Source organism: Carassius auratus, unplaced genomic scaffold (assembly GCF_003368295.1).
Source record: "Carassius auratus strain Wakin unplaced genomic scaffold, ASM336829v1 scaf_tig00043294, whole genome shotgun sequence".
NCBI classification, from domain to species: domain Eukaryota; kingdom Metazoa; phylum Chordata; class Actinopteri; order Cypriniformes; family Cyprinidae; genus Carassius; species Carassius auratus.
Window position 1 is genome coordinate 6,411 of NW_020526771.1, and position 25,701 is coordinate 32,111.

Below are 25,701 nucleotides of genomic sequence, written 5' to 3' on the forward strand. Positions count from 1 at the left end.
GCCAATGATCACCTCCAGGATGATCAAAGACAGTCTGGAGTTACCTGTAAGTACTGTGACAGTTAGAAGACGTCTGTGTGAAGCTAATCTATTTTCAAGAATCCCCCGCAAAGTCCCTCTGTTAAAAAAAAGGCATGTGCAGAAGAGGTTACAATTTGCCAAAGAACACATCAACTGGCCTAAAGAGAAATGGAGGAACATTTTGTGGACTGATGAGAGTAAAATTGTTCTTTTTGGGTCCAAGGGCCACAGGCAGTTTGTGAGACGACCCCCAAACTCTGAATTCAAGCCACAGTACACAGTGAAGACAGTGAAGCATGGAGGTGCAAGCATCATGATATGGGCATGTTTCTCCTACTATGGTGTTGGGCCTATTTATCGCATACCAGGGATCATGGATCAGTTTGCATATGTTAAAATACTTGAAGAGGTCATGTTGCCCTATGCTGAAGAGGACATGCCCTTGAAATGGTTGTTTCAACAAGACAATGACCCAAAACACACTAGTAAACGGGCAAAGTCTTGGTTCCAAACCAACAAAATTAATGTTATGGAGTGGCCAGCCCAATCTCCAGACCTTAATCCAATTGAGAACTTGTGGGGTGATATCAAAAATGCTGTTTCTGAAGCAAAACCAAGAAATGTGAATGAATTGTGGAATGTTGTTAAAGAATCATGGAGTGGAATAACAGCTGAGAGGTGCCACAAGTTGGTTGACTCCATGCCACACAGATGTCAAGCAGTTTTAAAAAACTGTGGTCATACAACTAAATATTAGTTTAGTGATTCACAGGATTGCTAAATCCCAGAAAAAAAAATGTTTGTACAAAATATTTTTGAGTTTGTACAGTCAAAGGTAGACACTGCTATTTTTTTGAACACAGCCCTTTCAACTAATTGCCCAATTGCACAGCCTTAAGAGCGTGCATATCATGAATGCTGGGTCTTGTTTGTTTTCTGACAATCTACTGAACCTACTGGTAACTTGTTTGCCACGTAGCAATAAAAAATATACTAAAAACCTTGATTATTCTGGTTAGTCACATTGTACTGCTATTATTTTGAACAAGACTGTATATATTAAAACAGATTGTTGCTATCTAACGTATAACACTGAGCATCAAAGGAAATAGTAAAGGACTGAAAGTACAGTAATAATGCTACAAAAGCTTTAGTTTCCAGGTAAACAACTAAACCAAACCAAGTTGATCTGAAAAGCATAAAATCTAAACAATACATTCAATATGAAATAAACAAGGTGAATGAAAGAAAAAAAAGGCACAGGGATTAAAAAAGAAAGAAAATAACTTTTCCTCTCCATACAGGAGTCTCACATTCTGTTATTGTCATTTATGATGATAATACAAAAAGAAAACGGTATTCTGTTCCAAAATACAGTTCTTCTCAGATGTGCAAAAAAGAAGAAGAAGAGAAAAAAAAGACAACTTCCGGTTTCAAAATGTGAACTCAGTCCTCCAGTATTTCAGTTTACAGTATAAGTGAGATTTCAGTGAGAAAATATTGCACGTTTAATGTGTTTTTGTTTTGTTTTTCAAGTCATGATGTCATAAATGATCTCGTCTGACTGATCAGGTCAAGCCCACGGGTTTTAATGTTGGGATTTGTCTGAGCCTTAAAGGATTCTATTTTAATCCAGTAAAAGTCACGGCTGCCCACCCACAATTATTGATCACCCACATGCCATTAGATCCCATTTTGATGTTTAAGATTATACCCAGAATGCTTTGTAATCGGTGTCCTTCATTTAGTTACCATTCTGAACAGTCTAAGAAAATGTATACACAATTGTAAGAATTCCAAACTATATGAACAAGTAACTACTAATGACATGCACCATGATGAGAAAAAAAACAACTTTTGGTTTAATTTAGGTGTAATGATGTCCATATATTGTGGGTGAGCTTTGATTAGTCAGGTCACCTAAAACATGAAGTCTAATTGACCTATCTGTCAGAAACTAAGGGGTGGTGGTGGGGATTAACGATAGGTCAACTGGTCAGGTCGTAGAATTGGTGAAGACTGGATGGTCAGGTCATATAATGAGTGATAGCTCTCAAAGCATAGAGCAGCTCGGCCTGCATCCGAGCCTCCATTAGAAGCAAATTCACATGAACCTGGATAAAGGAAAGAAAGAGAACATCAGAATATTTAGAGGAAATATCAATGCTGTATTCTTCTGACTTGTTGTTCGGGTTTCCAATGGCTTTTTACCAGTTAAAAAAATACAATTAATAATGAATCTCAAAAACTAAAATTAGATAGAAATATATTTGCTATGATAATACGACTCACCTTCTCAGAGTGTCTGAGCTGGTGCCAGTAGCTCTCGTACATACGGCGAGTGGTTCTCTCTGGATAACACGTCACTGTTTTAATGTAAACCTTCAGACTGCACTCCAACAACTGATTCACCTCACCATAGTCATAATCGTCGTAGCTGCAGACACAGTATGAATGAGTGAGCTAGAAAAATTATCTACAACGATTTTTAACACCATTTTTAGTTTTTGATATTACAGACAATATATTCTATTCCAAACACTTTTTTGTTTTTATTAGATTGCTGACGTGAGACTGCTATTTCTTTTTCATTAGCAGAGTTTCACGAGAGTCGTCTGTGTTCACTGGACGTACCGTATTCCGTACATACAGTGAACGTAGTTGAAGAGTGCCCTGCGTAGCATGCTGGTGTCCACCCCCTCGTGACTGGCCATGTTGTAATAGGTAAGATCACATGCCGTTCTGAATTTATCATCCAAAAGGTGACCAATGTCAGAGTACAACCTGTTCACCAGAGAGAAACCATGATCCTCCCATGAGTAGTCCTACAGAGTGAACAGGACAGAATGGTCAATCTTTCACACTCAGTGGGGTATAAAACAATAATGCTGTGGAAATCTGAGGGTGTTTTTCATACTTGTGCTTTAAAAGTGGGTGGGTTGTCTTCTCCGTGTCGCGCAAAGTCTTGGTATCCAAACGACTGGTCATCTACAAACCGAGCCACGGGAGAAGGAGGCACAACTTCCTCATCAAACCCTGCATATGAAAATCACAATATTTTAATACAAGAACTTCAGACTAAAGACAGCTAGATCCTTTCTTGTTTTCAAGGAACGGTTCAAATACGGCACGTCGACTGGTCATGATTAGTTTGACGTCATTAATGACAAAAGGCAAATACTGGTTAAGAAAGGCATGTGGCTTATTACACAATGATAGAATTTTCATTTTGGTAATTTATCCCTTTAACAAGACCACAACCAAAAGCGAAGGAAGTATCTGTGATGTAATACCTGCGGACACCACTAGAAGACTCTCTTTCTTTTCTTTCTCGAAACGAGTGAACATCTCCTCCTCTGACGCATCATCGTCTTCTCTCTCCTCCAACAATCGCTTCATTCTCTCCATCAGAGCTTCCAGCTCACTCTGAAATACACAAAAATAGAGTGAAAAAATAATTTGCTTACTTGTATATAACAAATTTGTCAAACAAATCTTGAATCAGGCATGCATAATTATTGCACATAAAATAAGTATAAAGTAATGATATAATACATTATTGTTACAATAACTATGTATATATTCCACATTATATTTTGCATTAACTAAACAAAGCATGTATAAGAATCTTTTTTTTTTTGCATTGTAAAAATATTTTCATGGAAATTAAGCATGCATTATGTTTTTTAGTATAAAACTATAAAATACTGTTTTACAGTAACAAGAATCTGTATGCAGAATACAAGTCTTTTTTTTTTTTTTTTTGGCAGTGAAATGTGATCTGAAAATGTTTCCTGATATAAAAATAAACATTGTAACATTATCCTACCCCAGTGTCAGGATTACACATGGGGTTCCCGTTGGCTTGGTTGCTGTTTGTCAGGTGGCAGGTGCATAAACCCGCCATGGCTGGAGGGCAAAGGTCATCTGTGACCCCGTTGACCTCTGTGACCTCAGAGTCAGGGTTGACACCGCTACCAAACACAAAACTAGCCAAGGCATGGAAATGAGCCAACAGTACGACAGCATGAACCAGCTCTGCAAGAGACCAGCTGTGTTCTCCTGTCTTCACCAGAGCCTGAGAAACAGAGAGTATGAGATTATTAACTGAGAAATCTGTCATTTTGACCCAGTACAATGTATTTTTGGCTATTGCTACAAATATACCCCAGTGACTTGAGACTGGTTTTGTGGTCCAGGGTCACATATAAAAATACAGAAATGTTTTTCAGATGACTTGAATAGCTATATGTGGAAAGAGTTAATCATTCAAGAAAATTAAAATAAAAAAATGTGAAAAAAGGGGGGGGGGGGGGGGGGGGGTTTACACATGGGTTTACCCTTTACAATAACCAACTCAAGTTTAAAAAAAAATATAAAAAAAAAAAAATAGCAAATAGTATTTATGGTTTTATTGCAATATTGTAACGGCTTAAACAAGAAAGCTAGTGTTTTACCTGTATGTGTTGCTTGGTAATGAGCCAAGGTCTGTGCGCGAGGATCTTGTTAATCTCGTTGAGGTTGCGAAGTCGTTGTGGGCAGAACTCCAGACCTCTCAGCCAATCAGTACAGACACCGATCTGCTCGAACTCTTGCACATGCTGACAGACCAGCGCAGAACACTGATGCCGTGCTGCAGCCTGGAAAAGATGGAAATAAAAAATGGCTTCCAGTTCCAGTTAAATAAAGTCTCTTTGGAAAGTGTTTTTGTGAGTTTGTACCATTATAGCGATATAATGCCTGTAGTGGAGTGGTAGTGGGCCGTCCATCCTCAAGAGATAATAGTGGCAGCGGAGGAACGCTTGCAGATAATGTGGATGGAGCCCCATCAGCTGCGTCAGGTTGTCCATACGACCGCTGAACTCTTCGTCTAAGAACATCACCGTGGAGTCACTCAGAGGCATGGCTCCTATGATCTGGGATGAGGATCAGACGTCAGACATAAAAGTACTCTGGTCAGATGATAAAACACAAATTAAATATGTGGTCTGTTAGATTTTGTCATGTGATAAGGCACTAAAATTGTAATCCAAAAAATCAGAGCCTAGAACTCTTGAACTCTCTAGTTCAGGTTCATCTTAATTCAGCAAAGTGAAGTCAGATGCTATAATTCAATTTACAATCTAAATACACTTTCTTAGATCTCCCAGCACGCTTAACTCGAATTCAGTGAAAATAATCTCTGAACCAATTGAACTCAAAACAAAAATGAAATGAACACCAGCTGACCCAAGATAGAATGATTATTGACTCACACTGAATGAATGTGTGATAAAAGAAAATAAATGATTTTCAACTGCAAAAAAAGTGGCAACACTGTGGAACTTTGACATATATTATGGTAGTGAAAGAATACTATAGTAATACACCATGGCATTTACATGGCACTGCTAGCTAGATACACTGAAGACTGGAGTAATGATGCATGACAAGAATAAATTACATTTTAAAATATATTCAAACAGAAAGCATTAGAAGTACATTTCAGAGAATATCATATTAATACTATGCTAAATATAGAAGTTAAGTATTACCTCATTTTCTGGAATAAACGAGCTTGGTCCTGTTGATATGTGTCTTGACATCTTCATTCCTTTTTCCTGAGGAAAACATTAATATGATTATTATGAAGAAAATATCCTGGCAAAACTATCAAATAAAAAATGTGTTTACTGAAGTGGGTGTGTGTTTTTTTACAATGTTAAAATACTTTCTCCAGTCTCAGGTTTATACACAGAGTCAAATACAAGTAAGTCATCTGTAGCTTTAATTCCGCACAGCAACAGTGACTCAACCAATGGTTTGAGTTTGGGGGCGGAGCTACTTGATTATTCAACTAATGACAGGCAGGTGAATCCTGTTTAAAAGCAGTCATTCTTTCCAAGACAATAATGCCTCAGAATTTGTTTAACGAACATTAAGTGAAGGAAATTCAGAAGATAGTCCAACAAAAGTATCATAGTGTGTTTAATGTATATATTTTAAAGAGAACCACATTGATTTTCAGGACAATTTTGCATCTCCCTGTAGAGGTTTATTATGAAAGACCCTCCTAATCTTTGTTGTTCCTGTTACAGCTAAAGGTAAGAGTTCCACGAAAACTGTTTGTGTTTTTGTGTGTGTGTGTGTGTGTGTGTGCGCGCGTGCGTGCTCCACTGGCTATAATGCCAAGGGTGTAAAAGTCACTTCAGTGGCCCGAGACCTGGACACACCAGATCTCTTTCCCTGTCATTCTAACCCTCCCTTTCAATTTATCTCTCCTTCCTTCCTTCTCTTCAGGATTTGGGTTTGTTCAGGATAAACCGCCAGCCACCACATATACACAAACAGTGCTGTATTTGCGGTCAGAAGTGTTTTGCCCCCATTCTACAGCCTTGCTGGAAACCACAACTGTTTATAAAACACTAACCTAGAACTAATAAGAGTCTCCACAACCAGACATATATTTTAGCTTTAAATCTGATACACAAAGTCCCAAAGGTTTTTTTTTGTTTTTTTTTTCATTTGCACAGTCAAGATAGTTCCCTCTCGAGGCGGTAACTCAACATTACGTCAGCTAAGACGTATATGGGAACTCTTCCCTTCTCCACTTTCACTGAAATCTTATTGGCTAACGCCAGCTGGGGACAGCTGGCCAATTGACGCGTAGCATGCAAATACTGGCGGGTAAGCGTGCAGTATAAAATGCATGGGCGCGAAAATTACGTCAGAATCTCTTTCTTCACGCTAGAAGTCTTATCTAAGTCATCGTGGAAGTTGCAATAGAGGACTACTCACCCTGTTTTTCCTCTCCGCATCCGATGGCTGCTAATGCTAGATTCGGACCTTCAACAGTTCTGTGTGACCTGCTTGGGATTCTCACACGGACAACACTTGCGCCCACTGTACCGAAAGCTGCCAGTGCGCGCCCTCAGAGCCAGAGTGGCTCGGAGGACGGCGGGAATGAGGCCCACTGCCGCCAGCGAGCCGCTGGTGGGCCCTCCCCCGCCCGAAGACGAGTTTGACGTCGGCGTGGTGGACTATAGCTTCCGCGAACTTCGTCCTCTTCGGTGCTGGCGAAGAAAACGACTCCATGTCGCTTCGACGTCGAAAAAGGTTTGGGCCTCTCAGTGGGACCGCCCCGACCAAGAGGGCCCTGAGACCTCCAGGAGAAGCTCGTCAGGGTCTTCGGAAAGGTCGTCTCGGAGCTGAGTCTCGCTTGCAACGCACATGACGAACCTGTGATAGGTAACTAGACTCGTGGCTCCTCCAGTATGCAAGAGCTCGTGGTGAAATCGTGGGCTGCACCCCAATCGGCGCGCACCCACTCTGCTACGAAGGCCATATCACGCACGTGGACGGGACGGAAACCCTCCCCCCCCCCGTCTAGGAGACTGTTACCACACACCTGTGCTCGTCTCCCTCTGCTTTTGGTCCGGACCACAGTCTAGAAAGAGCGAGTGCAGCTTCTGCTCTTTGCCAGGGCAATACTCAAGGTGTTTCAGGCAAACGGCGGCACAGTAGCGCTGACGTCATCAGGATCGCGGCAACTGATCTCGCGCTGATTGCTATTAAGCGCTCTGCTCAGCTGTTTCACGGAGCTCATGGTCATCTTTACAGGCACCTATGGCTTCCCTAGCTGTCCTGAAAGACGCGGACCGTAGGCCGCTCCTAAACGTTCCAGTTGCTCCCTCCGGCCTCTTTAGTGACGTCATGGAGCTATTCTCAGAGACGCAGAAAGCGCGCCAAAGTATGAGCCATGTGATACCCCGTCGCTCACCCCAGTCTTCTTCTGCGAGATTCTTATGCACCGGGCCAGGCTCTGAAACCAGCTAAAATAACCCGCAGTGGCACCCCGCTCTGAACCGGACGCTCGTTTCTGCCGAAACCAGCAGTGGTCAGAGCCTGGAAGGTAACGTCAGGGTCAGTTGAGGACCCCGCGCCGCGAGAGAGCCAGCGCGCCATACGAGCCGTCTCCCTGACGGTGAAAGAGTGAGTGAGCGGGAGGCCCCGCCCCCAAGCGCCATGTTCATATGCATCATGTCCCCCATTTCCTTCGGGCGACGATTGCTATGTCTGTTTGAATGCTGTTTGTGTGAGTTCCACAATAAAAGCAGGTATACAATCAGCGAAAGAGCTTTACTGCCTCTTACACTCATCTCTGTGTCACTCGCCCTGTCTCAGAACAGTGCAGAGCCACAACCCATGATTACTGGCCTCGCGAGAGTGCCAACACCACATAAACACGGTGTCACCCTCAATGTTCAAATGCATCATGTCCCCCATGTTTCTTCGGGCGACGATTGCTATGTCTGTTTGAATGCTGTTTGTGTGAGTTCCACAATAAAACAGGTATACAATCAGCGAAAGAACTTTACTGCCTCTTACACTCATCACTGTGTCACTCGCCCTGTCACAGAACAGTGCAGAGCCACAACCCATGATTATACTGGCCTCGCGAGAGTGCCAACACCACATGAACACGGTGTCACCCTCAATGTTCAGATGCATCATGTCCCCCATGTTTCTTCGGGCGACGATTGCTATGTTTGAATGCTGTTTGTGTGAGTTCCACAATAAAAGCATGTTACAATCAACTAAAGAGCTTTACTTCCTCTTACACTCATCTCTGTGTCACTCGCCCTGTCTCAGAACAGTGCAGAGCCACAACCTATTATTATAATGGCCTCGCGAAGGAGCGAGAGTGCCAACACCACAAAGACACATGCATCATGTCCCCCACATCACTATGGGTGACGATTGCTATATGTGTTTAAATGATTTTTTTGTGAGTAAAAATTGTACTAAAGATGCATATATACAAATTATTGCACCCAACGTTGTGTCACTCGCCCTGTCTCAAACAGCGCAGAGCCACAGCCCATGATTATAATGGCCTCAGGATGGCGCAAGAGTGTCACACCATGGCCCGCCCTCCCGCCAGTGCTTCCAGCCTCGCGGGGGCGGGGCCCTGATTAAAAGAAGCCATCAGTGGCTTAGAGGTAACGCGTCCGCCGTGTCATCTCATGGACGGTAAGAGGGCTATCCCGGGCGTTTCACCGTGGATACTGGGAATAATTCACGACGGATATTCTCTCCAATTCAAACGCAGACCTCCCCGCTTCAATGGCGTGGTCCCGTCACTGACTTTGCCCCAAAACCGTCCTGTTCTGCGACAGGAAGTTCTCAGTCTGCTCGAGAGAGAGCGATAGAGCGAAATTTCCCCTCAGATCGAGCGGAATGCGCATGTTGAATTATCTGGACGATTGGCTGATTTTAGCCCACTCAAGAGATGTGCTATCAGTCACGTGGAAACAATGTTTCGCCGTTTGGATACGCTGGGACTGCGTGTGAATATGCAGAAGAGCGTGTTTTTACGAGTCGGACTGTAACATATCTGGGAATATGTTTGGACTCGATGGCGATGCGAGCCCATCTCTCTCTAGAGCATTTCATCGACTCTGCGCTGTTTCTGACTGGGCAGGTCGTTTGCACTGAGGGAATTTCAGAGGCTTCTGGGACTGATGGCGGCGGCTTCTTCAGTGTGCCATCTGGGTCTGCTACATTGCGGCCGCTACAGTTTTGGCTGTAACTCGAGTTCCGCCGAGGGCGTGGTCTTCGGTCCACAAGCACTTACGGTCATTCACAGTTGCGTCAGCACTCTGAGACCGTGGAAAAGCCCGGTTATGTTCAGCCCAGGAGTTCTTTTCTCTACGAACGCGATCTAGGCCGGGGAGCAGTCCGTCTGGGCCTGTGGTCGGAGTCACAGAGAAGGTGACACAAAACCGTTTGGAATAATGGAAGCGGTGTCCTAATATCCCTGCAAGCCTTTTGGTCGAAATTGGAGCGGAAACATGTACTGATTCAAACCGACAACACGTCTGTGGTCTCGTACATAAATCGCCAGGACGGCGTGCGCTCCAGAGCTCTATTCAAACAGGCAGCGAGTTCCTGTTGTGGGCGGACCGACACTTAATCTCCATAGGAGCGTCGCACATCCCCGGTACTTTGAACCGTGGAGTGAGCATGCTTTTGAGGAACGGGATTCCTTAAGGAGATGTTGGCTTCACCCAAGATCAGATCTAATGATTTGGGAGGGAGGAAGTGGATTGTTTGCCACGAGCGAGAACACGTTTGCTATCTCACTCCCCCCTGCTGGGAGATGCTCTGACATCGCGCTGGCCGGAAGCCAGGCTTACACGTTCCTTCCTGTGAAGATTCTGCCTGTGTTGTGCAAAATCAGGGAGGAGAAAGCTTCAGTTATACTCGTGGCCCCGAACTGGCCGAATCAGCCCTGGTTCGCGGACCTGAGAGAGTTACTGATGGCTCCCCCATGGCGAATCCCCCTCAAGCAGGACCTGCTGTCTCAGGCGAATGGCACAATATAGCACCCCAGCCCCGAGCTGTGGAACCTTCATGTGTAGCCGCTGCGGGGACCCTAATGAGCGGGACTCTCTGCACTGACGAGTGCTAAACACACTTACTGAAACGCGAGCATCATCAAACATTCGCTGCTACTCGGAAGTGGTGAGTTTTCACAAAATGGTGCGAGAACATTTATATTGACCCGGGGACCTGTTCCGTGTCGGATGTTTTGCGCTTTCTACAGCACAGTTGGATAGCGGGAGTTTGAAACCATCCACGCTGAAGGTGTATGTGACCGCTATTGCCGCTTTCGTTCCCCGGTTACGGGTAAACGATCGGTAAGCACGCCCTGGTATTCAGTTTTCTCAGGGGAGCAAGTAGATTGTGTACTTCATGGCCGCCATCCGTGCCGCCGTGGGATTTCGCTCTAGTTTTGAGGGCTCTATCTCTTATTACCGTTCGAGCCATTAACCTCGATTGTGGTTAAGGAGCTTCCCTGAAGACTGCCTTGCCTCTTGCTCTCGCCTCAGCGAAGTGCCTTGGAGAATTTCGTGAGTGTTTGGTGAACGATATTGCATTGGTTTCGGGCCTGGCGACTGTAATGTCACTCTCCGGCCGAGACCGGGTTTCGTTTCGAAGTAACTCAATACACCGTTTTGTTTCCCTGCCCGCCTTATCTGTTGAGCCGTCAGCCTCACGTGACGCTGATGCTCAGAGCGCCGGGACCCTGTTAGGGTTTTACGGATGTATATGAATTGCTCGGCCGCCTTTCGTCAGTCGGACCAGCTGTTCGTGTGCTTGGTGGATGTAATAAGGGACGTGCTGTTTCTAAACAGAGACTTTCTCACTGGATCGTGGACGCTATCAAATGCCAGGGGAAGGATTACCCCCTCAACATCAGAGCTCATTCTGCGAGGACATTATAAATGCTTCCTGATGGGCCTGGTCTAGAGGTATGTCTGTCCAGTATTTATGTTTTGCTGCTGGCTGGTCTTCCCAGAACACAATCGCCAGGTTTAACAAGCTGGATGTTCCCTCTGTAGCGTCACATGTTTTTCGGTGAGTTAAGTTTTATTCATTAAAGCTGTTATAACCAGCTATACAGTAGTTACCATGGCTGCTAACTCTGTGTTATGGTTTAAATGGTTTATGCAGCAGTCACCGCAAACGCCGTCGACTCTGTTTAACTCTCATGCTTGAGTGCTTATTGCTTTGTGTCTGCCCTGGTTAGTGCAGATTTCGATATATTGCTTGAAGTTATGCATATTTTGTTAGGGTCGGAGCAGATGTCTCTTTGGCCTAGTTCCGCCTATCAGATGCAAGCACTCTTAGCGACACGGCCATTGGCTAGAACTGTACTGCTTGTGTGAGGGTGATTGACTCCGTTCAGGGCTTATCTTCACTGCTCTCACGGCGGGATTTTATACAGTTCCCATATACGTCTTAGCTGACGTAATGTTGAGTTACCGCCTCGAGAGGGAACGTCTCCGGTTACTATCGTAACCTCGGTTCCCTGAGAGGCGGGAACGAGACATTACGTTAGCCGCCGTGGTCGCTGTTTGATCAGCTGTGCTAGCGTTCAGTCGTGATTCTGACGTAATTTTCGCGCCCATGCATTTTATACTGCACGCTTACCCGCCAGTATTTGCATGCTACGCGTCAATTGGCCAGCTGTCCCCAGCTGGCGTTAGCCAATAAGATTTCAGTGAAAGTGGAGAAGGGAAGAGTTCCCATATACGTCTTAGCTGACGTAATGTCTCGTTCCCGCCTCTCAGGGAACCGAGGTTACGATAGTAACCGGAGACGTTTTCCAAGGATGCAAAAATTGTGGGAGGAAGTATTGCGCAACACAAAGACAAGGAGAGTTTTGTTTTATGCTTGTTGGTCTCTTACACTCGCTGCTCTACTGAAAGAGAACAAGACTCTACCTATTAAATAAAGTAAATAGCCTGCACAAACAAAGAGCACAAGCAGCAAACAGGGGGGTCAGAGGAGGAAAAAAAATACATAAAAGGCTTTTGACAGAGACGCCTCCAGCGTTAACCAACTCAACTGAAACACATTCACAGTGTGTGCAGCTGTGTAGGTACTTCTAACTAAAACTAATTAATGAAAGCTAGTAAATTGTTAATATATTTTAAATAGAGATGAAATAAACTAAATATTAGACCACTTACTACATGTAATTGTGTTATTCACTTGTACGTGTTCCTGTGGCTCAAGCGGTGGAGCATTGTGTTAGCAGTGCAAGGTTGTGGGTTCGATTCCCAGGGAGCACATGTTGGGTAAAAAAATGTAAGTCTGTAAGTCGTTTTGGAAAAAAGCAGCTGCTAAATGCATAAATTTACTTAAGTCTTCAGTGTCCCAGTCTAATATGCTGATTTCTGTTCAGGAAATATTTATTATCAATGTCAAAAACATAATCTTGTATTGCTTAATGTTTTTGTAAACTGTGATTTAAAAATAAAAACATTCTGGATGATTCTATGAGATGAATGTATGGCGTTACATTTTAGTCGAAAGTAATGAGCGTGTAAGACATGCTCACGAGCACATTATGTTATTTCACACGCGCAAAAATGAACCTTCAGCTGGCATGATAAAAGTACTCGCGCACAAATTCAACAACCGAGAGGTGTACATGTAGCTGCGAGCGAGCGCCTGGCATACTCGCATAGGTTAACTCTGCTTGTGCAGTGGAATCCTGCTCGCGCGCAGCGGGCTTCTGCTCGCGGAGTGCTGTTTTGCTCGCGCGGCGGATTTCTGCTCGCTCAGCTGATTTCTGCTCGCTCGAGTCTACATGACTTTTGACAATTTGGGGGCGGAAACCAAGGAGGGCACTGACCCTCTTATGATTGGTCACTTTCACACAGGGACATCCTTGTACCTTGATTGACAGCTCTCATTACAGGAAGCACGGAGTTGGGTTAAGTTACCACTAGTGGTGGAAATTATGATTCTTTCTAGAGATTCGTTCATTTTCAGTTCGTTCACCAAAATGATTCGTTCAGAATCGTTCACTGATTCGTTCAGTGACCATTTCTTCGTATTACACAAAATAAGCCAGCAGGTGGCAAAATAGAGTGTATTGTGTTATGTCTTAAATCAACGAACGTATTCACTTGTTACAAAAACTGATCTGGCTTTATTAATGTGTGTATAATCGCATTCAATATATAAAGTCTAATTAAGTTGTTCAGATGAACAAAGCACAAGGTTTTCTTGCCTTATTAGCATTTTAATTGTTTGATCCGACAGTTTATATATTATATATTCACATTCATAAATCGGGGATTAAACGTGGAATTGCTAAATATCAAAACAAGCGTATGTGCACAGTACAGTAACTATAACTGCGCTTTGCATTTTTGCGAGATTGACATGCTAAATGGCAGACTAACCCGGTTTACTCTCATTCATTTCGTTCACGAACGACATGTGTGTATCAGTTCAGTCATTTCATTCACGAACGAGATGTATCATTCAACTCGTGCACGAACGACATGTGCCAGTTCAGTCATTTCATTCACGAACGAGATGTATCAGCACATTCAACTCATTCACGAACGACATGGGTACCAGTTTAGTCATTTCGTTCACGAACGATAAGATCTCTAGATCTCGTTCAGACTCATATGAAACTCGTTCATTGAAGGGCGTATTCGTTCACTACATTGAACAAATCACATACTCTGTCACATCTCATACTCGAAGGCTATTGGCTCGAGGTTGAGTAATTCTTTGACAGGATGAAATGCTTGTTACCCGGTTCACCGAGCTGCGCATGCGCTGCTTATAGCGCCGCGCTGCTGTGGAGGGAGGAACTTCACTGAACGAGAAATATGAGTCAGTGGATAGCGTGAACGAGAACGATTCGTTCACCTAAAAGATTCGTTCAAAAAGAACGATTCGTTCACGAACGACACATCACTAGTTACCACCGAAGAAGAGTGGGAATGAATTAGAATGAGTTTTCTAATATACATTAAATGTCTCTGCACATAGTTAAATCAATTACCATCGATGTATATATTTTTGTACGTTTATATACGTTTTGTTAAGTAAGTTAACATTGACGTTACATATTTTTGAGCAACAAGTAACGTAACTAGCTAGCCTATTCGTTCTGAAGCTAACGCCTTAGCCAACACTTGTGATGCTGATCGACAGACACTCATTTTAAAACTTTTAATCTTTAAAAACTGCATCTTAGATAACTAACGTTAGGCTAACTGAATCATAACAATTGTTTTCACGTGTAAAAGTACATGTGAAAACAATTATGTTATGATTCATTTAGGAAATATGTAACGTTAATGTTAACTTTCTTAACAAAACGCAGGCTTCATCGTTCGCTAATACACTCTGAAAAAAGCTGAGTTAAAAATAACCCAATTGGCAACCCAGTGCTGGGTAAATATTAGACAGAACAGCATGCTGGGTTATTGAGAAAACCCAAGATTGGAATTTTTACCCTTTGTGTGTTTGCATTTTTTTGGTTCTGGGTTATTCTCATAATTCCACTTTTGCTTAACAAAGCAATCATTGATTAATAAATAATGAAGAATACAGGTTATTTAGACTATTAAAAATAATTTTAATGGAATCTGACATTCACAAATTTGTACCACTGACAAACAACATGCAATTTTCCCTTTTTTTTTTGTTTCCAGCAAATCCAAAAACAAAAAACAAAAACAAAAAACAAATACAGTTGCAATAAATAAGAAAATTATTTCGGAATGACCGGTGTCTAGCTGTTTAACTATTACATTTTTACATGTTTAGCTATTTAAATACACAGTGAAATGACATTGACAAATAACATTTTTTACATTTAAATGTAAAATCATTTAAAGATGTCCTAAAATGTATATTATAAATTTATATCATGTCGTTACAAACCCGTAAGACCTTCGTTCATCTTCAGAACACATGTTAAGATATTTTCGATGAATTTCGAGAGCTTTCAGACCAGGGTGAATAATTAATGACAATTTCCATTTTTGGGTGTACTATTGTCAAACACTTAAGATTTGAAGCAAAGATCTACACCTGAGAGCAGTGTACTCTGCTATAGAGCCTGTAAACGGAAGGACAATTTTCAAAAGGAATTGCAAATTATATTTTCAATTGCGTTTTCCACATGTGACACATTGTGACATAATCCAAACACAATTGCAAATCTTGAACAAAAACACTGTTTCAAAAACACTGAACAAAAATTACTGTTTCCGTTTTCATGAATGCACAGGGACTGCCAAATTTCAAATGGAAAAGCAAAGTCCGTTTGCAGCTGTATTTTCCATGTATTATGACTAATAAGCCTGTCATACTAAACAAATACTGCATCATAGCAGCTTTACAATATTAAATAGGAAAATAAGTCAGATTGTGCAGAAGAATCATCTGTTTCCTGTGGTCTTGTCCTGGTGGTCCTTTGAGACAAGGTCTTTACAGGGGATCTGTATCTGGGGCTCTAGTTGTCCTGGTCTCCGCTGTCTTTCAGGGCAGTAGAGGTCCTTTCTAGGTGCTGATCCACCATCTGATCTGGATACAGACTGGATCTGGTGGCAACAGTGACCTCGGAATAAGAGAGAAACAGACTAATGTTAGCATAGATGCATCATAAGAACAAGTACATGAGGTTTTATGAATTACCATGTCTGTTTTTTCACTGTGTCGCACATGTTACCTGCCAAAACTCAAATGGAATTGCAATTACTTTAGCATCTGAATTTCCAATGTCTCACATTAAAAGCTGTCAATTTTTGTCAGAGGTGGGACCATACTATGGAGAGTGTTTGTATTGGGAGGTGACGTCACTCAAAGACAATTGTGCAAAATGCTTTTCACCTGATGAATAAAATATAGGGTAAGATGCAAATAGGTAAATCAGAGTAGAACTGCAATGTTGTTTTGCTGACGTGCATCAGAGTGGAAACAGTGAGAGATTTGGGGTAAAAACTACTAAATATCTCCCAATACAAACATGCCCCATAGTATAGTCCCACCCTTGACACAAATTGACAGCTTTCTGTGTAAGGAATCTGAAATTCAAATGCGTTTCAATTGCGTTTGGACTGTCACAATGTATGCGTCCATATGTGGAAAAATGCAATTAAATATACAATTTGCAATTCCTTTTGAAAATAGTCCAGAATATCCTTACCTGTCCTTTAATTATGATCAATGCCTGAGAGATCTGCTGGCATTTTTAAATCGCCACGACAGTTGGATGGGGTTTTGTGTACTCTGCTCAGTTAGAATTCCATGTTTGTTCCAACCTATAAAATAAAGTAAAAGAAAATACAAAGTGTTTCAATTTGTTAACTGTTAATAACAGTGATTCAGTTCAATTAACTGTGTGAAGTTCATCATGAAATTGAGTCCATCATGTTTATGAGTTAAATTCACCTATGAGTTGGTCTACAGAAGCAGAATATGATCTAGTGATTGGCTGAAAGGTGTGCTTTCAAACTGTCTAATCAATGGGATGTTCCAGTCATAAAATCACAGTTTTATGTTAATATGCTGGGCTGGCTATATCAAACACACACAGTCACTGGCACAGATAAGGGAGATCACACTGAATGCGCACACAGACATTTCTATGACAAGTCACGCAGGTACTGGGTTACTCCCCAGCTTTAAAACAGTCCATATATAAACACTTATAGGTGTACCAAAGTGATAAGGACAAGTCAAAAACACGATCTGGAAAATGGGTATATGAAGTTTACGCTCATAAATTATGTAATCTGAACATAAAGTTACATAAAGTGCAGCTTTATGCACGAAATAAAAATGTATGTGCGTTTAAGTTAAGTGAGGGTTAACGTTAGTTGATTATAACAGACAAACAATTATGTAAAATGTTTAATGAACTTACCGTTAGATGCCTCAATAAGACTGCACTCGAAGAGTTTTTCTCTCACAAGTGTATCCATGTGCTTTTCTGAAAGGAAAAACAACATTTTGAATTATAACTTGTATGTAAAAAGTCTTTATAAACCACACAAGCATTAAATCATTACTAACTCACTAACTCGGCCTACGTCCGCTGTGCGTGCGCGCACTTTGAAATGCCCTGAGACGTCGATTATTTTCCGGGAATCACTTTGTTCGAGAATTACTGAACCGGTTTATTTGAACCCATGTCGATATTGGCAACTGCAGGCGTTTACATTAGAGCAGATAGTCGTATTCACTTATTTGAACTCATTTGACTCACTTAAATGTTAAATGAGCTTTTCAGTGTCACAAACTAATTTTTCCTCTATTTTCACAGGTATTCGCATATCTCAGCCATCCGTCACTGTCTGAAACTTAATAAAACTGTATTAATCTGTCGTCTTGGATACCTTAGCACGATTATGTGAGTAACGTTACGTATGTTGCCCTTTTGAGGTAAACTGTTCATCATTTAACGTAAATAATGTTGGCCTATAGAAGTTTAACAGTAATGTTGCCGCAAAAAAAGTTATAATTCTGCCAATTTAAATTAATTATTAAAGAAAACATTAAATAAACTTACCTTAAAACCGTTGAAAGCCGTGGCTTTGCCCCGTTGTTCTTCCAAAATGACAGTTGGGGAGCGATCTTCAAGGCGCCTTAAATAACCCCAGCGCTGACCTGAAACAACCCAGCGACGCAACCCAGCAGGTTTAACCCAACACCTGGTAAATTTGAAACTACCCAAAAGTGTTTAAAAAGAAATAAAATAACCCAACAAAATGACCCAACCGTTTCTAGAGTGTATATTCATCGATGGTAACTGATTTAACTATGATCAGCGCAGCATTTTATACGTGCAGATACATTTAATGTATATTAGAAAACTCATTCTAATTCATTCCCACTCTTCTTCGGTGGTAACTTAACCCAACTCCGTGCTTCCTGTAATGAGAGCTGTCAATCAAGGTACAAGGATGTCCCTGTGTGAAAGTGACCAATCATAAGAGGGTCAGTGCCCTCCTTGGTTTCCGCCCCCAAATTGTCAAAAGTCATGTAGACTCGAGCGAGCAGAAATCAGCTGAGCGAGCAGAAATCCGCCGCGCGAGCAAAACAGCACTCCGCGAGCAGAAGCCCGCTGCGCGCGAGCAGGATTCCACTGCACAAGCAGAGATAACCTATGCGAGTATGCCAGGCGCTCGCTCGCAGCTACATGTACACCTCTCGGTTGTTGAATTTGTGCGCGAGTACTTTTATCATGCCAGCTGAAGGTTCATTTTTGCGCGTGTGAAATAACATAATGTGCTCGTGAGCATGTCTTACACGCTCATAACATTTGACTAAAATGTAACGCCATATGAATGGTTCAGAACAACAAATCATGGAATGGAAATCTTTTGTAACATTTATAATACTTTGAAAAAATTAATGCATCCTTGCAGAATACAATTTAATTTCTTAAAAAAAAAAAAAAAAAAACATGCTTGCAATGACTTCTTGCCAGAACTGTTTGACACACATGGAAACATTGATACAACACTGTGACCTGCACCTAAAAAAATTCATCACTGCTGCCAGCCAATCAAAACGTGGCATACTATCAGCACTGATAATACATAAGACTATCATTCTACAGCACCATGGAAACAATTCTGTTTTCATGACAACAGCGTGAGTGTCCATGGATAGAAGTAGCCTCTTCCTCAATCAGTCTGGGACAGTGTCCAGATTTAAAAAGTCACATTGCCTGGCATAGATGAACAGAAATACAGAAAGAATTTATCATTGGTAATCATAAGAATTTTATTGTTAATTAAAAAACTTGAAGCCTCTAAAAATTTAACCATAGTAACTAGCCTCCCACCAAAATTGTTTTTTACTGTCTTTTTCATATCGTATATCTTTGGAAAAAAAAAAACTGTACTAACAATAAATTTATTAACTATAGTACACCCCCTTTTTTTTTCTTCTTATGTATTTTCCATGCTAATTTTACCATTGGAGTATTGCCACTTTTACCATCTAAATAGTACAGTAAGCATATTATACCTGATTTGATGGTTTTAACTATCTGTTTCATGCTTAAAACCTAATACAGCAAATCTACAGTTACCACCCAAATACTGTTCATTATTATATGGGTGGTTTTTATGCTTGTACTTTATGTACAGGTCATTTCATAAAAATCAAGTTTGTGGTTATAAACCTCGAACAGCCACTCCTTGATCTTCTTAAATCTGTTCTCAATGCTCTAATCGACTCTGGATTTCAGCGGAGGTGTCTGAACAGAACTCTCGCCTTTGGACACGTCTGGCTTTATGTATCACAGGATGCTATTGTTCCAGCACTCTGCTTTTGCCCAGTCAAGCTTTTGAGTCGAAATGGCTGTCCAGGAATCTTATATGCTTCCCTCCCCTCCCGGACCTGGCGCTCTGCCTTCAGCCAAAGAGATGAGGAGTTTAAGTGTGTTTTAAAGAGATGAGGGTAAAAATGTGGGTCCGTCTGGGACTGGTCATGTCTTATGTTCTGGGGGAAAGTGCAGAAATATTTGTCTGCATGACAGCAAAGATGGGTGTAGAACAAAAGCACACACTCATACAGTACTTGCATAAGTCCACTTATATGCTCCGTTTAAACAAACTGTTTCTTCAGGCCTACTCTTGATGAGAGATGTATAAAATATGGAAGAGGAAAGGTAAGAGAGCGAGAAAGAGAGTGAGAGATGATATAAATGTTAACAAATCTTCTCTCTGTCTCCATGAGGATTAGGTTTGATCTCCAGTTAAGTTTTTAATGGGAAGTAATGAGAGAACGAAGGGTTATTATGGAGTGCTTTACTGGGGATTACTCTATTGAGTTCAAGACTAAGGATGAGTTGCATTTAGGGTCATGTGTAGTTTATAGTGAAAGACCGGTTGGTCTTAATGTTCATATTTTCACAGCAGAGCACTCAAAATGACTTTTACAAAAAAAACAATTAAATAATGGAAATGAAGGTGAAATAAAATATAAATATAAAATTAAATGTGACCTTGGAGCACAAAACCTTAAGTCTTCTTAAGTCACTGGGGTATATTTGTAACAATAGCCAAAAATACATTGTATGGGTCAAAATTATAGATTTTTTTTTTTTTTATGTTTGATTTTCAAATAGTTGTATCTCGGTCAAGTATTGTCCGATCCTAACAAACCATACATCAATGGAAAACTTAAATCTCAATTTTGAAAAATTTACACTTAAGACAGGTTTTGTGGTCCAGGGTCGCAAATATAAATTGGATATGGAAAACTTTTATTTTTATTTTTTCTATTTGTACAAATTTGAACTGAAATAAAATAATCTGAAGTACTAAAATTGGATTAATAAATACTATAATAATATATTAATAAAATAAAAAAACTGTCCTGAATACACTGGATGATTTAGTATCAGTCATGTCTGTAGCACAAATGGTGTGGGATGGGTCACATGTTAAAGATTTTTATTCTTCAAATAAATCGCAAAATTTCTTACCAAAATCAAGTTTAAAGTCAACCTCAATTTCACATAAAATGTATTTTATCATTGTGCAATTATTGTAAACCAACAGATTGTACATAAAACAGTATGGTAAATAAAAACAAACATGAATCTTTAGGACATTAAAAATGTATTGCTTGGGGGGGTTCTTACACAACAGCATTACTGTTTCTCTCATGAGGATCCTCCCCCTGGTGATCACTTGATTGCGTTAGAGTCTGTGGCCCTTAGATAATGCCATTAAGCTCATAAAAGATTATGCAACACTGGCAGAATGCACAGGGTTTAGTTTTGCTTGATCAGACGGCTGGTGGCACCATGACAAATGTGCCCAGCCGGCATTCAATTAGTGGTTTGGAGTATTTGTAGTTCTCATGACATTTTCTACCCACAGATCTCTGCTCAAACATAACTACAGAACGTACAGGCACTGATGCTGTTCCCGACAGGTCACTATGCAGTGCGATTCATTGGTCAATTATGTCACGCCAGCGCACACGGCAGCTGGAGGAACAGGAAGTGTGTCAGCTGCTGAATCAGCAAAACTCAGCAGCACAATTTATATGGGGCTTCTATCTGTCTCTCTTTCAAGCAAGAAAACACTGAAATACAAAACCGGTTGCGTCAATGCAAGTCAGTTTTGTTGCTGTTCAGTTCAGTCCACAGAAGAGCCATTGTTGCTTTTCCACTGAAGCGTGTGACGGCAAACAGAAATAAAGACAGGTAAATGTGAACCAACACAGGTGGTAATAAGAGAGAACATTTATGCTCCATATGAGATTTTAATGTCAAAATACATTCTATTACCCCAGTTGATCCTTCATTGACTAAGTATGCCATTCATAGGTTTACATCCTAGAAAAGTAAATATTGAGCCTCCCAGGTACCATCAGAATATTTAAAAGCAATTAAAAGCTCAGTTCCGTCAATCTCATTCCAGCTTAACCAATAGCAAGAGTTTGGGGGCATGGCTGAGCCATATGGTGTTTAGCCGAGGTGGGAACATGGTGGATCTGTTACATGGGAAATTAAATTAGAAAACGTGCCAAAACATGCTATGGAGGATTTTGACGGAATGCCTGGAGCTTCATCTCATTTGACGCACTATACACTACTTATACAACTCAATCATGTAGTGTATGAATTACCATATTTTTCGGATTATAAGTCGCACCTGAGTATAAGTCGCATCAGTCCAAATTCCATGATTAACATGGCGGAATACACAATACTTAAAGGTATTTAGCTGTGATATTGTCAGGCTTTTCTATTTACAGCGCAGTAAGTTAATCGACGACGCATAATATGATGGCATTATAATATAACAATGCAACTTGTCACAAAGTTGGCAGTGGGTTCATAAATTAATTTAAAACATTAAAAAACGAAGTATACCTGATTCACATTTCTTTGTTCTTCATTTTCTAGAACAAGAGTTTAATAACATTGCTGTATTTTTGTGTTATTAATTAAGAGAAAGTACTCCGCCATCTTACTCCGACGAAAGTCACTTGAACGTACATGCCGTTGTAAGTACGACTTCCCACCTCGTGCGTACGAACTTCCCAGGAGGACTTGAACGGACCATTATAATCCAGAAAAAACGGTATATAAGGTTATTTTGTCATTCATTATTTGAGTTTTTTAGCTTTTCCCCCTCCACTACGTAATTAAAGCTGCATCAGTGTCCAACATTCTACACTTTGTTTGTTTTTCAGTTATATCAGTGCAATATTATTTTTGGATTTTTCAGTGTGAACACTCTACTCACACTATTTATAGGCTACTACAAAACTGCATTGACTAGTGCCCAAGTACTCAACCGGGACACACCTTGGGTTACGATCAAGATGCCGAATCAAGTTTTTTCTCGGCATGTAATAGAGCATTCCATTTGTACACGGAATTCAGAAATTCAGAGTTCTGATTCTGAAACTTCAAGGCACAGCAACAAAACCAATTTCAGAATCCAAAATGTCTGCTCATTGCATCAAAAGTAAGTGAAACATTATATGAGTTTAATTTTTAGGTCAAATATTTATTTAACGTACTAATGCAGTGGAGAATAAAATGTTCTTTGTGTTCTTATTGGAAATAATTGGTAGTAATTTGACTAATTATGATGAGCATTGTTTTTCTGCAGGTCAAGGCAGGGCAAAGAAGAGTTTGAACTCCATGTTCCCAACCATGCTGAGCAACAGGTGAGAAGAGACTAGCTACATGCTGATGAGAGTTATCACAACCAGTGAAGGGTAATAAAGAACCATGTCGGCATGACAAACTGACCACAAATCCCCCAAACCATTCTCATATAACAGGCTTTATCCAAACACACACATATTGCGTCAGGCACTTAAAATACAGGTTTGCATACAGCCACAGGATAACTGGCAGTATCTGCTAATGTTATAGACTTGATGAAGACCAACATAGATCTTGCAAGCCTCTAGCCAACAGTTCAATCTGATAAATGCAAGCTTGTGTTTCAGTATTAAAGTCCAGTTTGCTTTGCAACAACTTTTGGCAGGGTGTATGTGAGAGGAAGATGTGCAGAACAGAAGTAGGTCACATGTGTTCAACATGATTGATGACAACTAAAAATATCATCTTCCAGCCAAAGAAAAGAGAGAGGGATTTTTAGCAGGATTTCAGACGAGATGAGTAGCTACACTGTTAACCTCTGATACAATCAAAGTATGATGAAATTCTTACCATTTAAACTTTAGACCTGCGATTGTCACAAAAATATATCTTTCTCTCTCTCTCTATTAAATACACACATTGGAAAATATATGTAAAGCATATATAGGCTATATGTGTAGTCACGGTTGAAATAAGTATCAGTAAAACAAAAAAACATGCATAGTTTGAAGAAATAAAGTAATATAGGTGACTAGATAAACCTCTCTGGGTCGCCAGACATAACCTTACAGAAATGTCTGATAGTCATACACACAATACAATACATTAACAAATGCACCAAGATCAGCATCAGGATCAAATGCATGTTTAAGCAACGCGTGCGACTAAAATAGTATAGCTTTATTTTTAATATATATATGAGGAATAACAGTTTTGATGCATAAACACAAGGAGAAGGAGAATAACGTTACCTTTTCTCTGATTATGTTCCGGCAGTGGTTGCAGATGTCCGCGGTACCGTTCATTCCGGGAAGCTTGAACCAGGCCAAGAGCTGAATCCCGTGGTCTTAGTGACTGTGTACTGGTCTGGGCATGTCCGCTGCCAACCTCTTTAAGGACGATCAAGACCTGAAGTAGGACTGGAGACTCCTCCGTATCCCTTCGCGTCTCCCTTCGCAGTGCGCAGACCTCTGTCCAACTTCAGCATGAACGTGCGCTACACGCCCCCTTCAGCTGGCCTCTTTCTATCCGACTCCCGAGTGAATCACTCTTGTGAACCGATTCGCAATGCGCTTGTGAATCACTCAACTGATGACTTCGTTAGGCTAAACCTGTGAGATTTGAGAGAAAAAATATATATCGAGAATAACTAATGTTAACATTACAAATAATTACTAATATTACTTGTGTCTATTGTGAAAAATAATGCGCCGCTATTTGCGAACATTAGTAACTAAACAATAGTAGACTAATTTCATTATCTATCATATTATTGTAGATATAAACATCACAAATATATAAAACAAATTCATTGTGTTTTGTTTAAAATGTCTCAAAATTAGCTGGCGTCTCGGAAACACTTTGAGAAATGACTCAAAAGAATCGATTTTGAGAATCATCAGAAAGAACTTATTCGAAAAAATAAAAAAATAAAAAATCAGATAACGCAATAGTATTTTCTGCACGAGCTACTGCCCCAGTGCCCCCTCCAACTTTGTCTCTCCAGTCCAGACATGTTCCTCTCACATAAAGTGTGCTGCATATAAAAAATTAAGACTTTCTGTGAAGGGCCTATTCTTTCATGTACAATGTTAAACTGTTAAATTATTTTGTATGCAAGCAGGGGCTGAATGCTTCATGACTTAACAGCTCACAGTGAAATATCTGTGCTGAGGTAAATGGCTCATATAACCTCCAATAATACAATGTATTACACCAAGATGTCTCAGGTTCACTACCCTTATATTTTTCATAAACTGCTTCTGAAACACATTTGCTCTCTTTTGATATGTATTTACTGTTTTATTGTCTAGGGAAAATGAGCACGGTTGTTTAAAAAAAGTCATTGTCTGGAGTGCAGGGAATGCAACTCGATTGTGTATGCAAACAGGAGCCTTGAACAGAGTTGGGAATTGCTGACTGAGCGGAATGACCATCAGACATTGTGGACCGGAGCCAAACCCCGCAGGATTTTGGTCCATGGGTTCATGAACGCAGCCCACGAGGTGCTACTAAAAACATTCCTATGATCCAGACTGATGTTGAAGAGTTCAGATGAAATGAATGCTGGCCTACATAAACTTGTTCAAGCTGTGATGTTCTGTTGTTCAAACAGGTTGCAAAATATCACTCAACTTCAAGTTTCTGCCTAAAGTTAGGGAGTTTTTCTTCTAGAAGCATGACAGGACCACATACAGGACATGTTAGAGGTGCTGTGGCATTTAGTCAGCAAATTCCATGAAGATCCTTAAACATTAAACCCTTAAGCCAAGAAAATCTGCATGGATCTTGGTTGAAAAAGAAACCCAATTGAGAAGTTGTCATTTTTCTTCCCTGCCACCAGAGTTCAGTTTCACCCGGCAACAACATGATGTCATCAGAAGAAAGAAAAATCAGCCAATCACAGTGCCAGGTGATCAGCTGTGAGGTCATAGTGCTGTATCCTAGCAATGGCCAAATGGTGCTGGTGTGAACTTCCTGAGATGGTCTAGTTTTATGCA

At 40.9% G+C, this 25,701-nt stretch overlaps 1 protein-coding gene across 1 annotated transcript; it reads right to left on the bottom strand.

Moving 5' to 3' along the window:
• Nucleotides 1-1,080: 1,080 nt before the first annotated feature.
• LOC113086533 (sestrin-3-like) lies at nt 1,081-24,191 on the bottom strand. The gene is made up of 10 exons (XM_026255428.1): nt 23,953-24,191; nt 5,556-5,621; nt 4,743-4,937; nt 4,479-4,661; nt 3,851-4,099; nt 3,315-3,447; nt 2,939-3,057; nt 2,656-2,846; nt 2,314-2,458; nt 1,081-2,135 (listed from the first exon to the last, which is right to left on the bottom strand). The coding sequence occupies exons 1-10, from the start codon at nt 24,004-24,006 to the stop codon at nt 2,049-2,051; spliced, it is 1,422 nt and encodes a 473-aa protein (XP_026111213.1). The 5' UTR covers nt 24,007-24,191; the 3' UTR covers nt 1,081-2,048.
• Between the last annotated feature and the right edge of the window lie 1,510 nt (nt 24,192-25,701).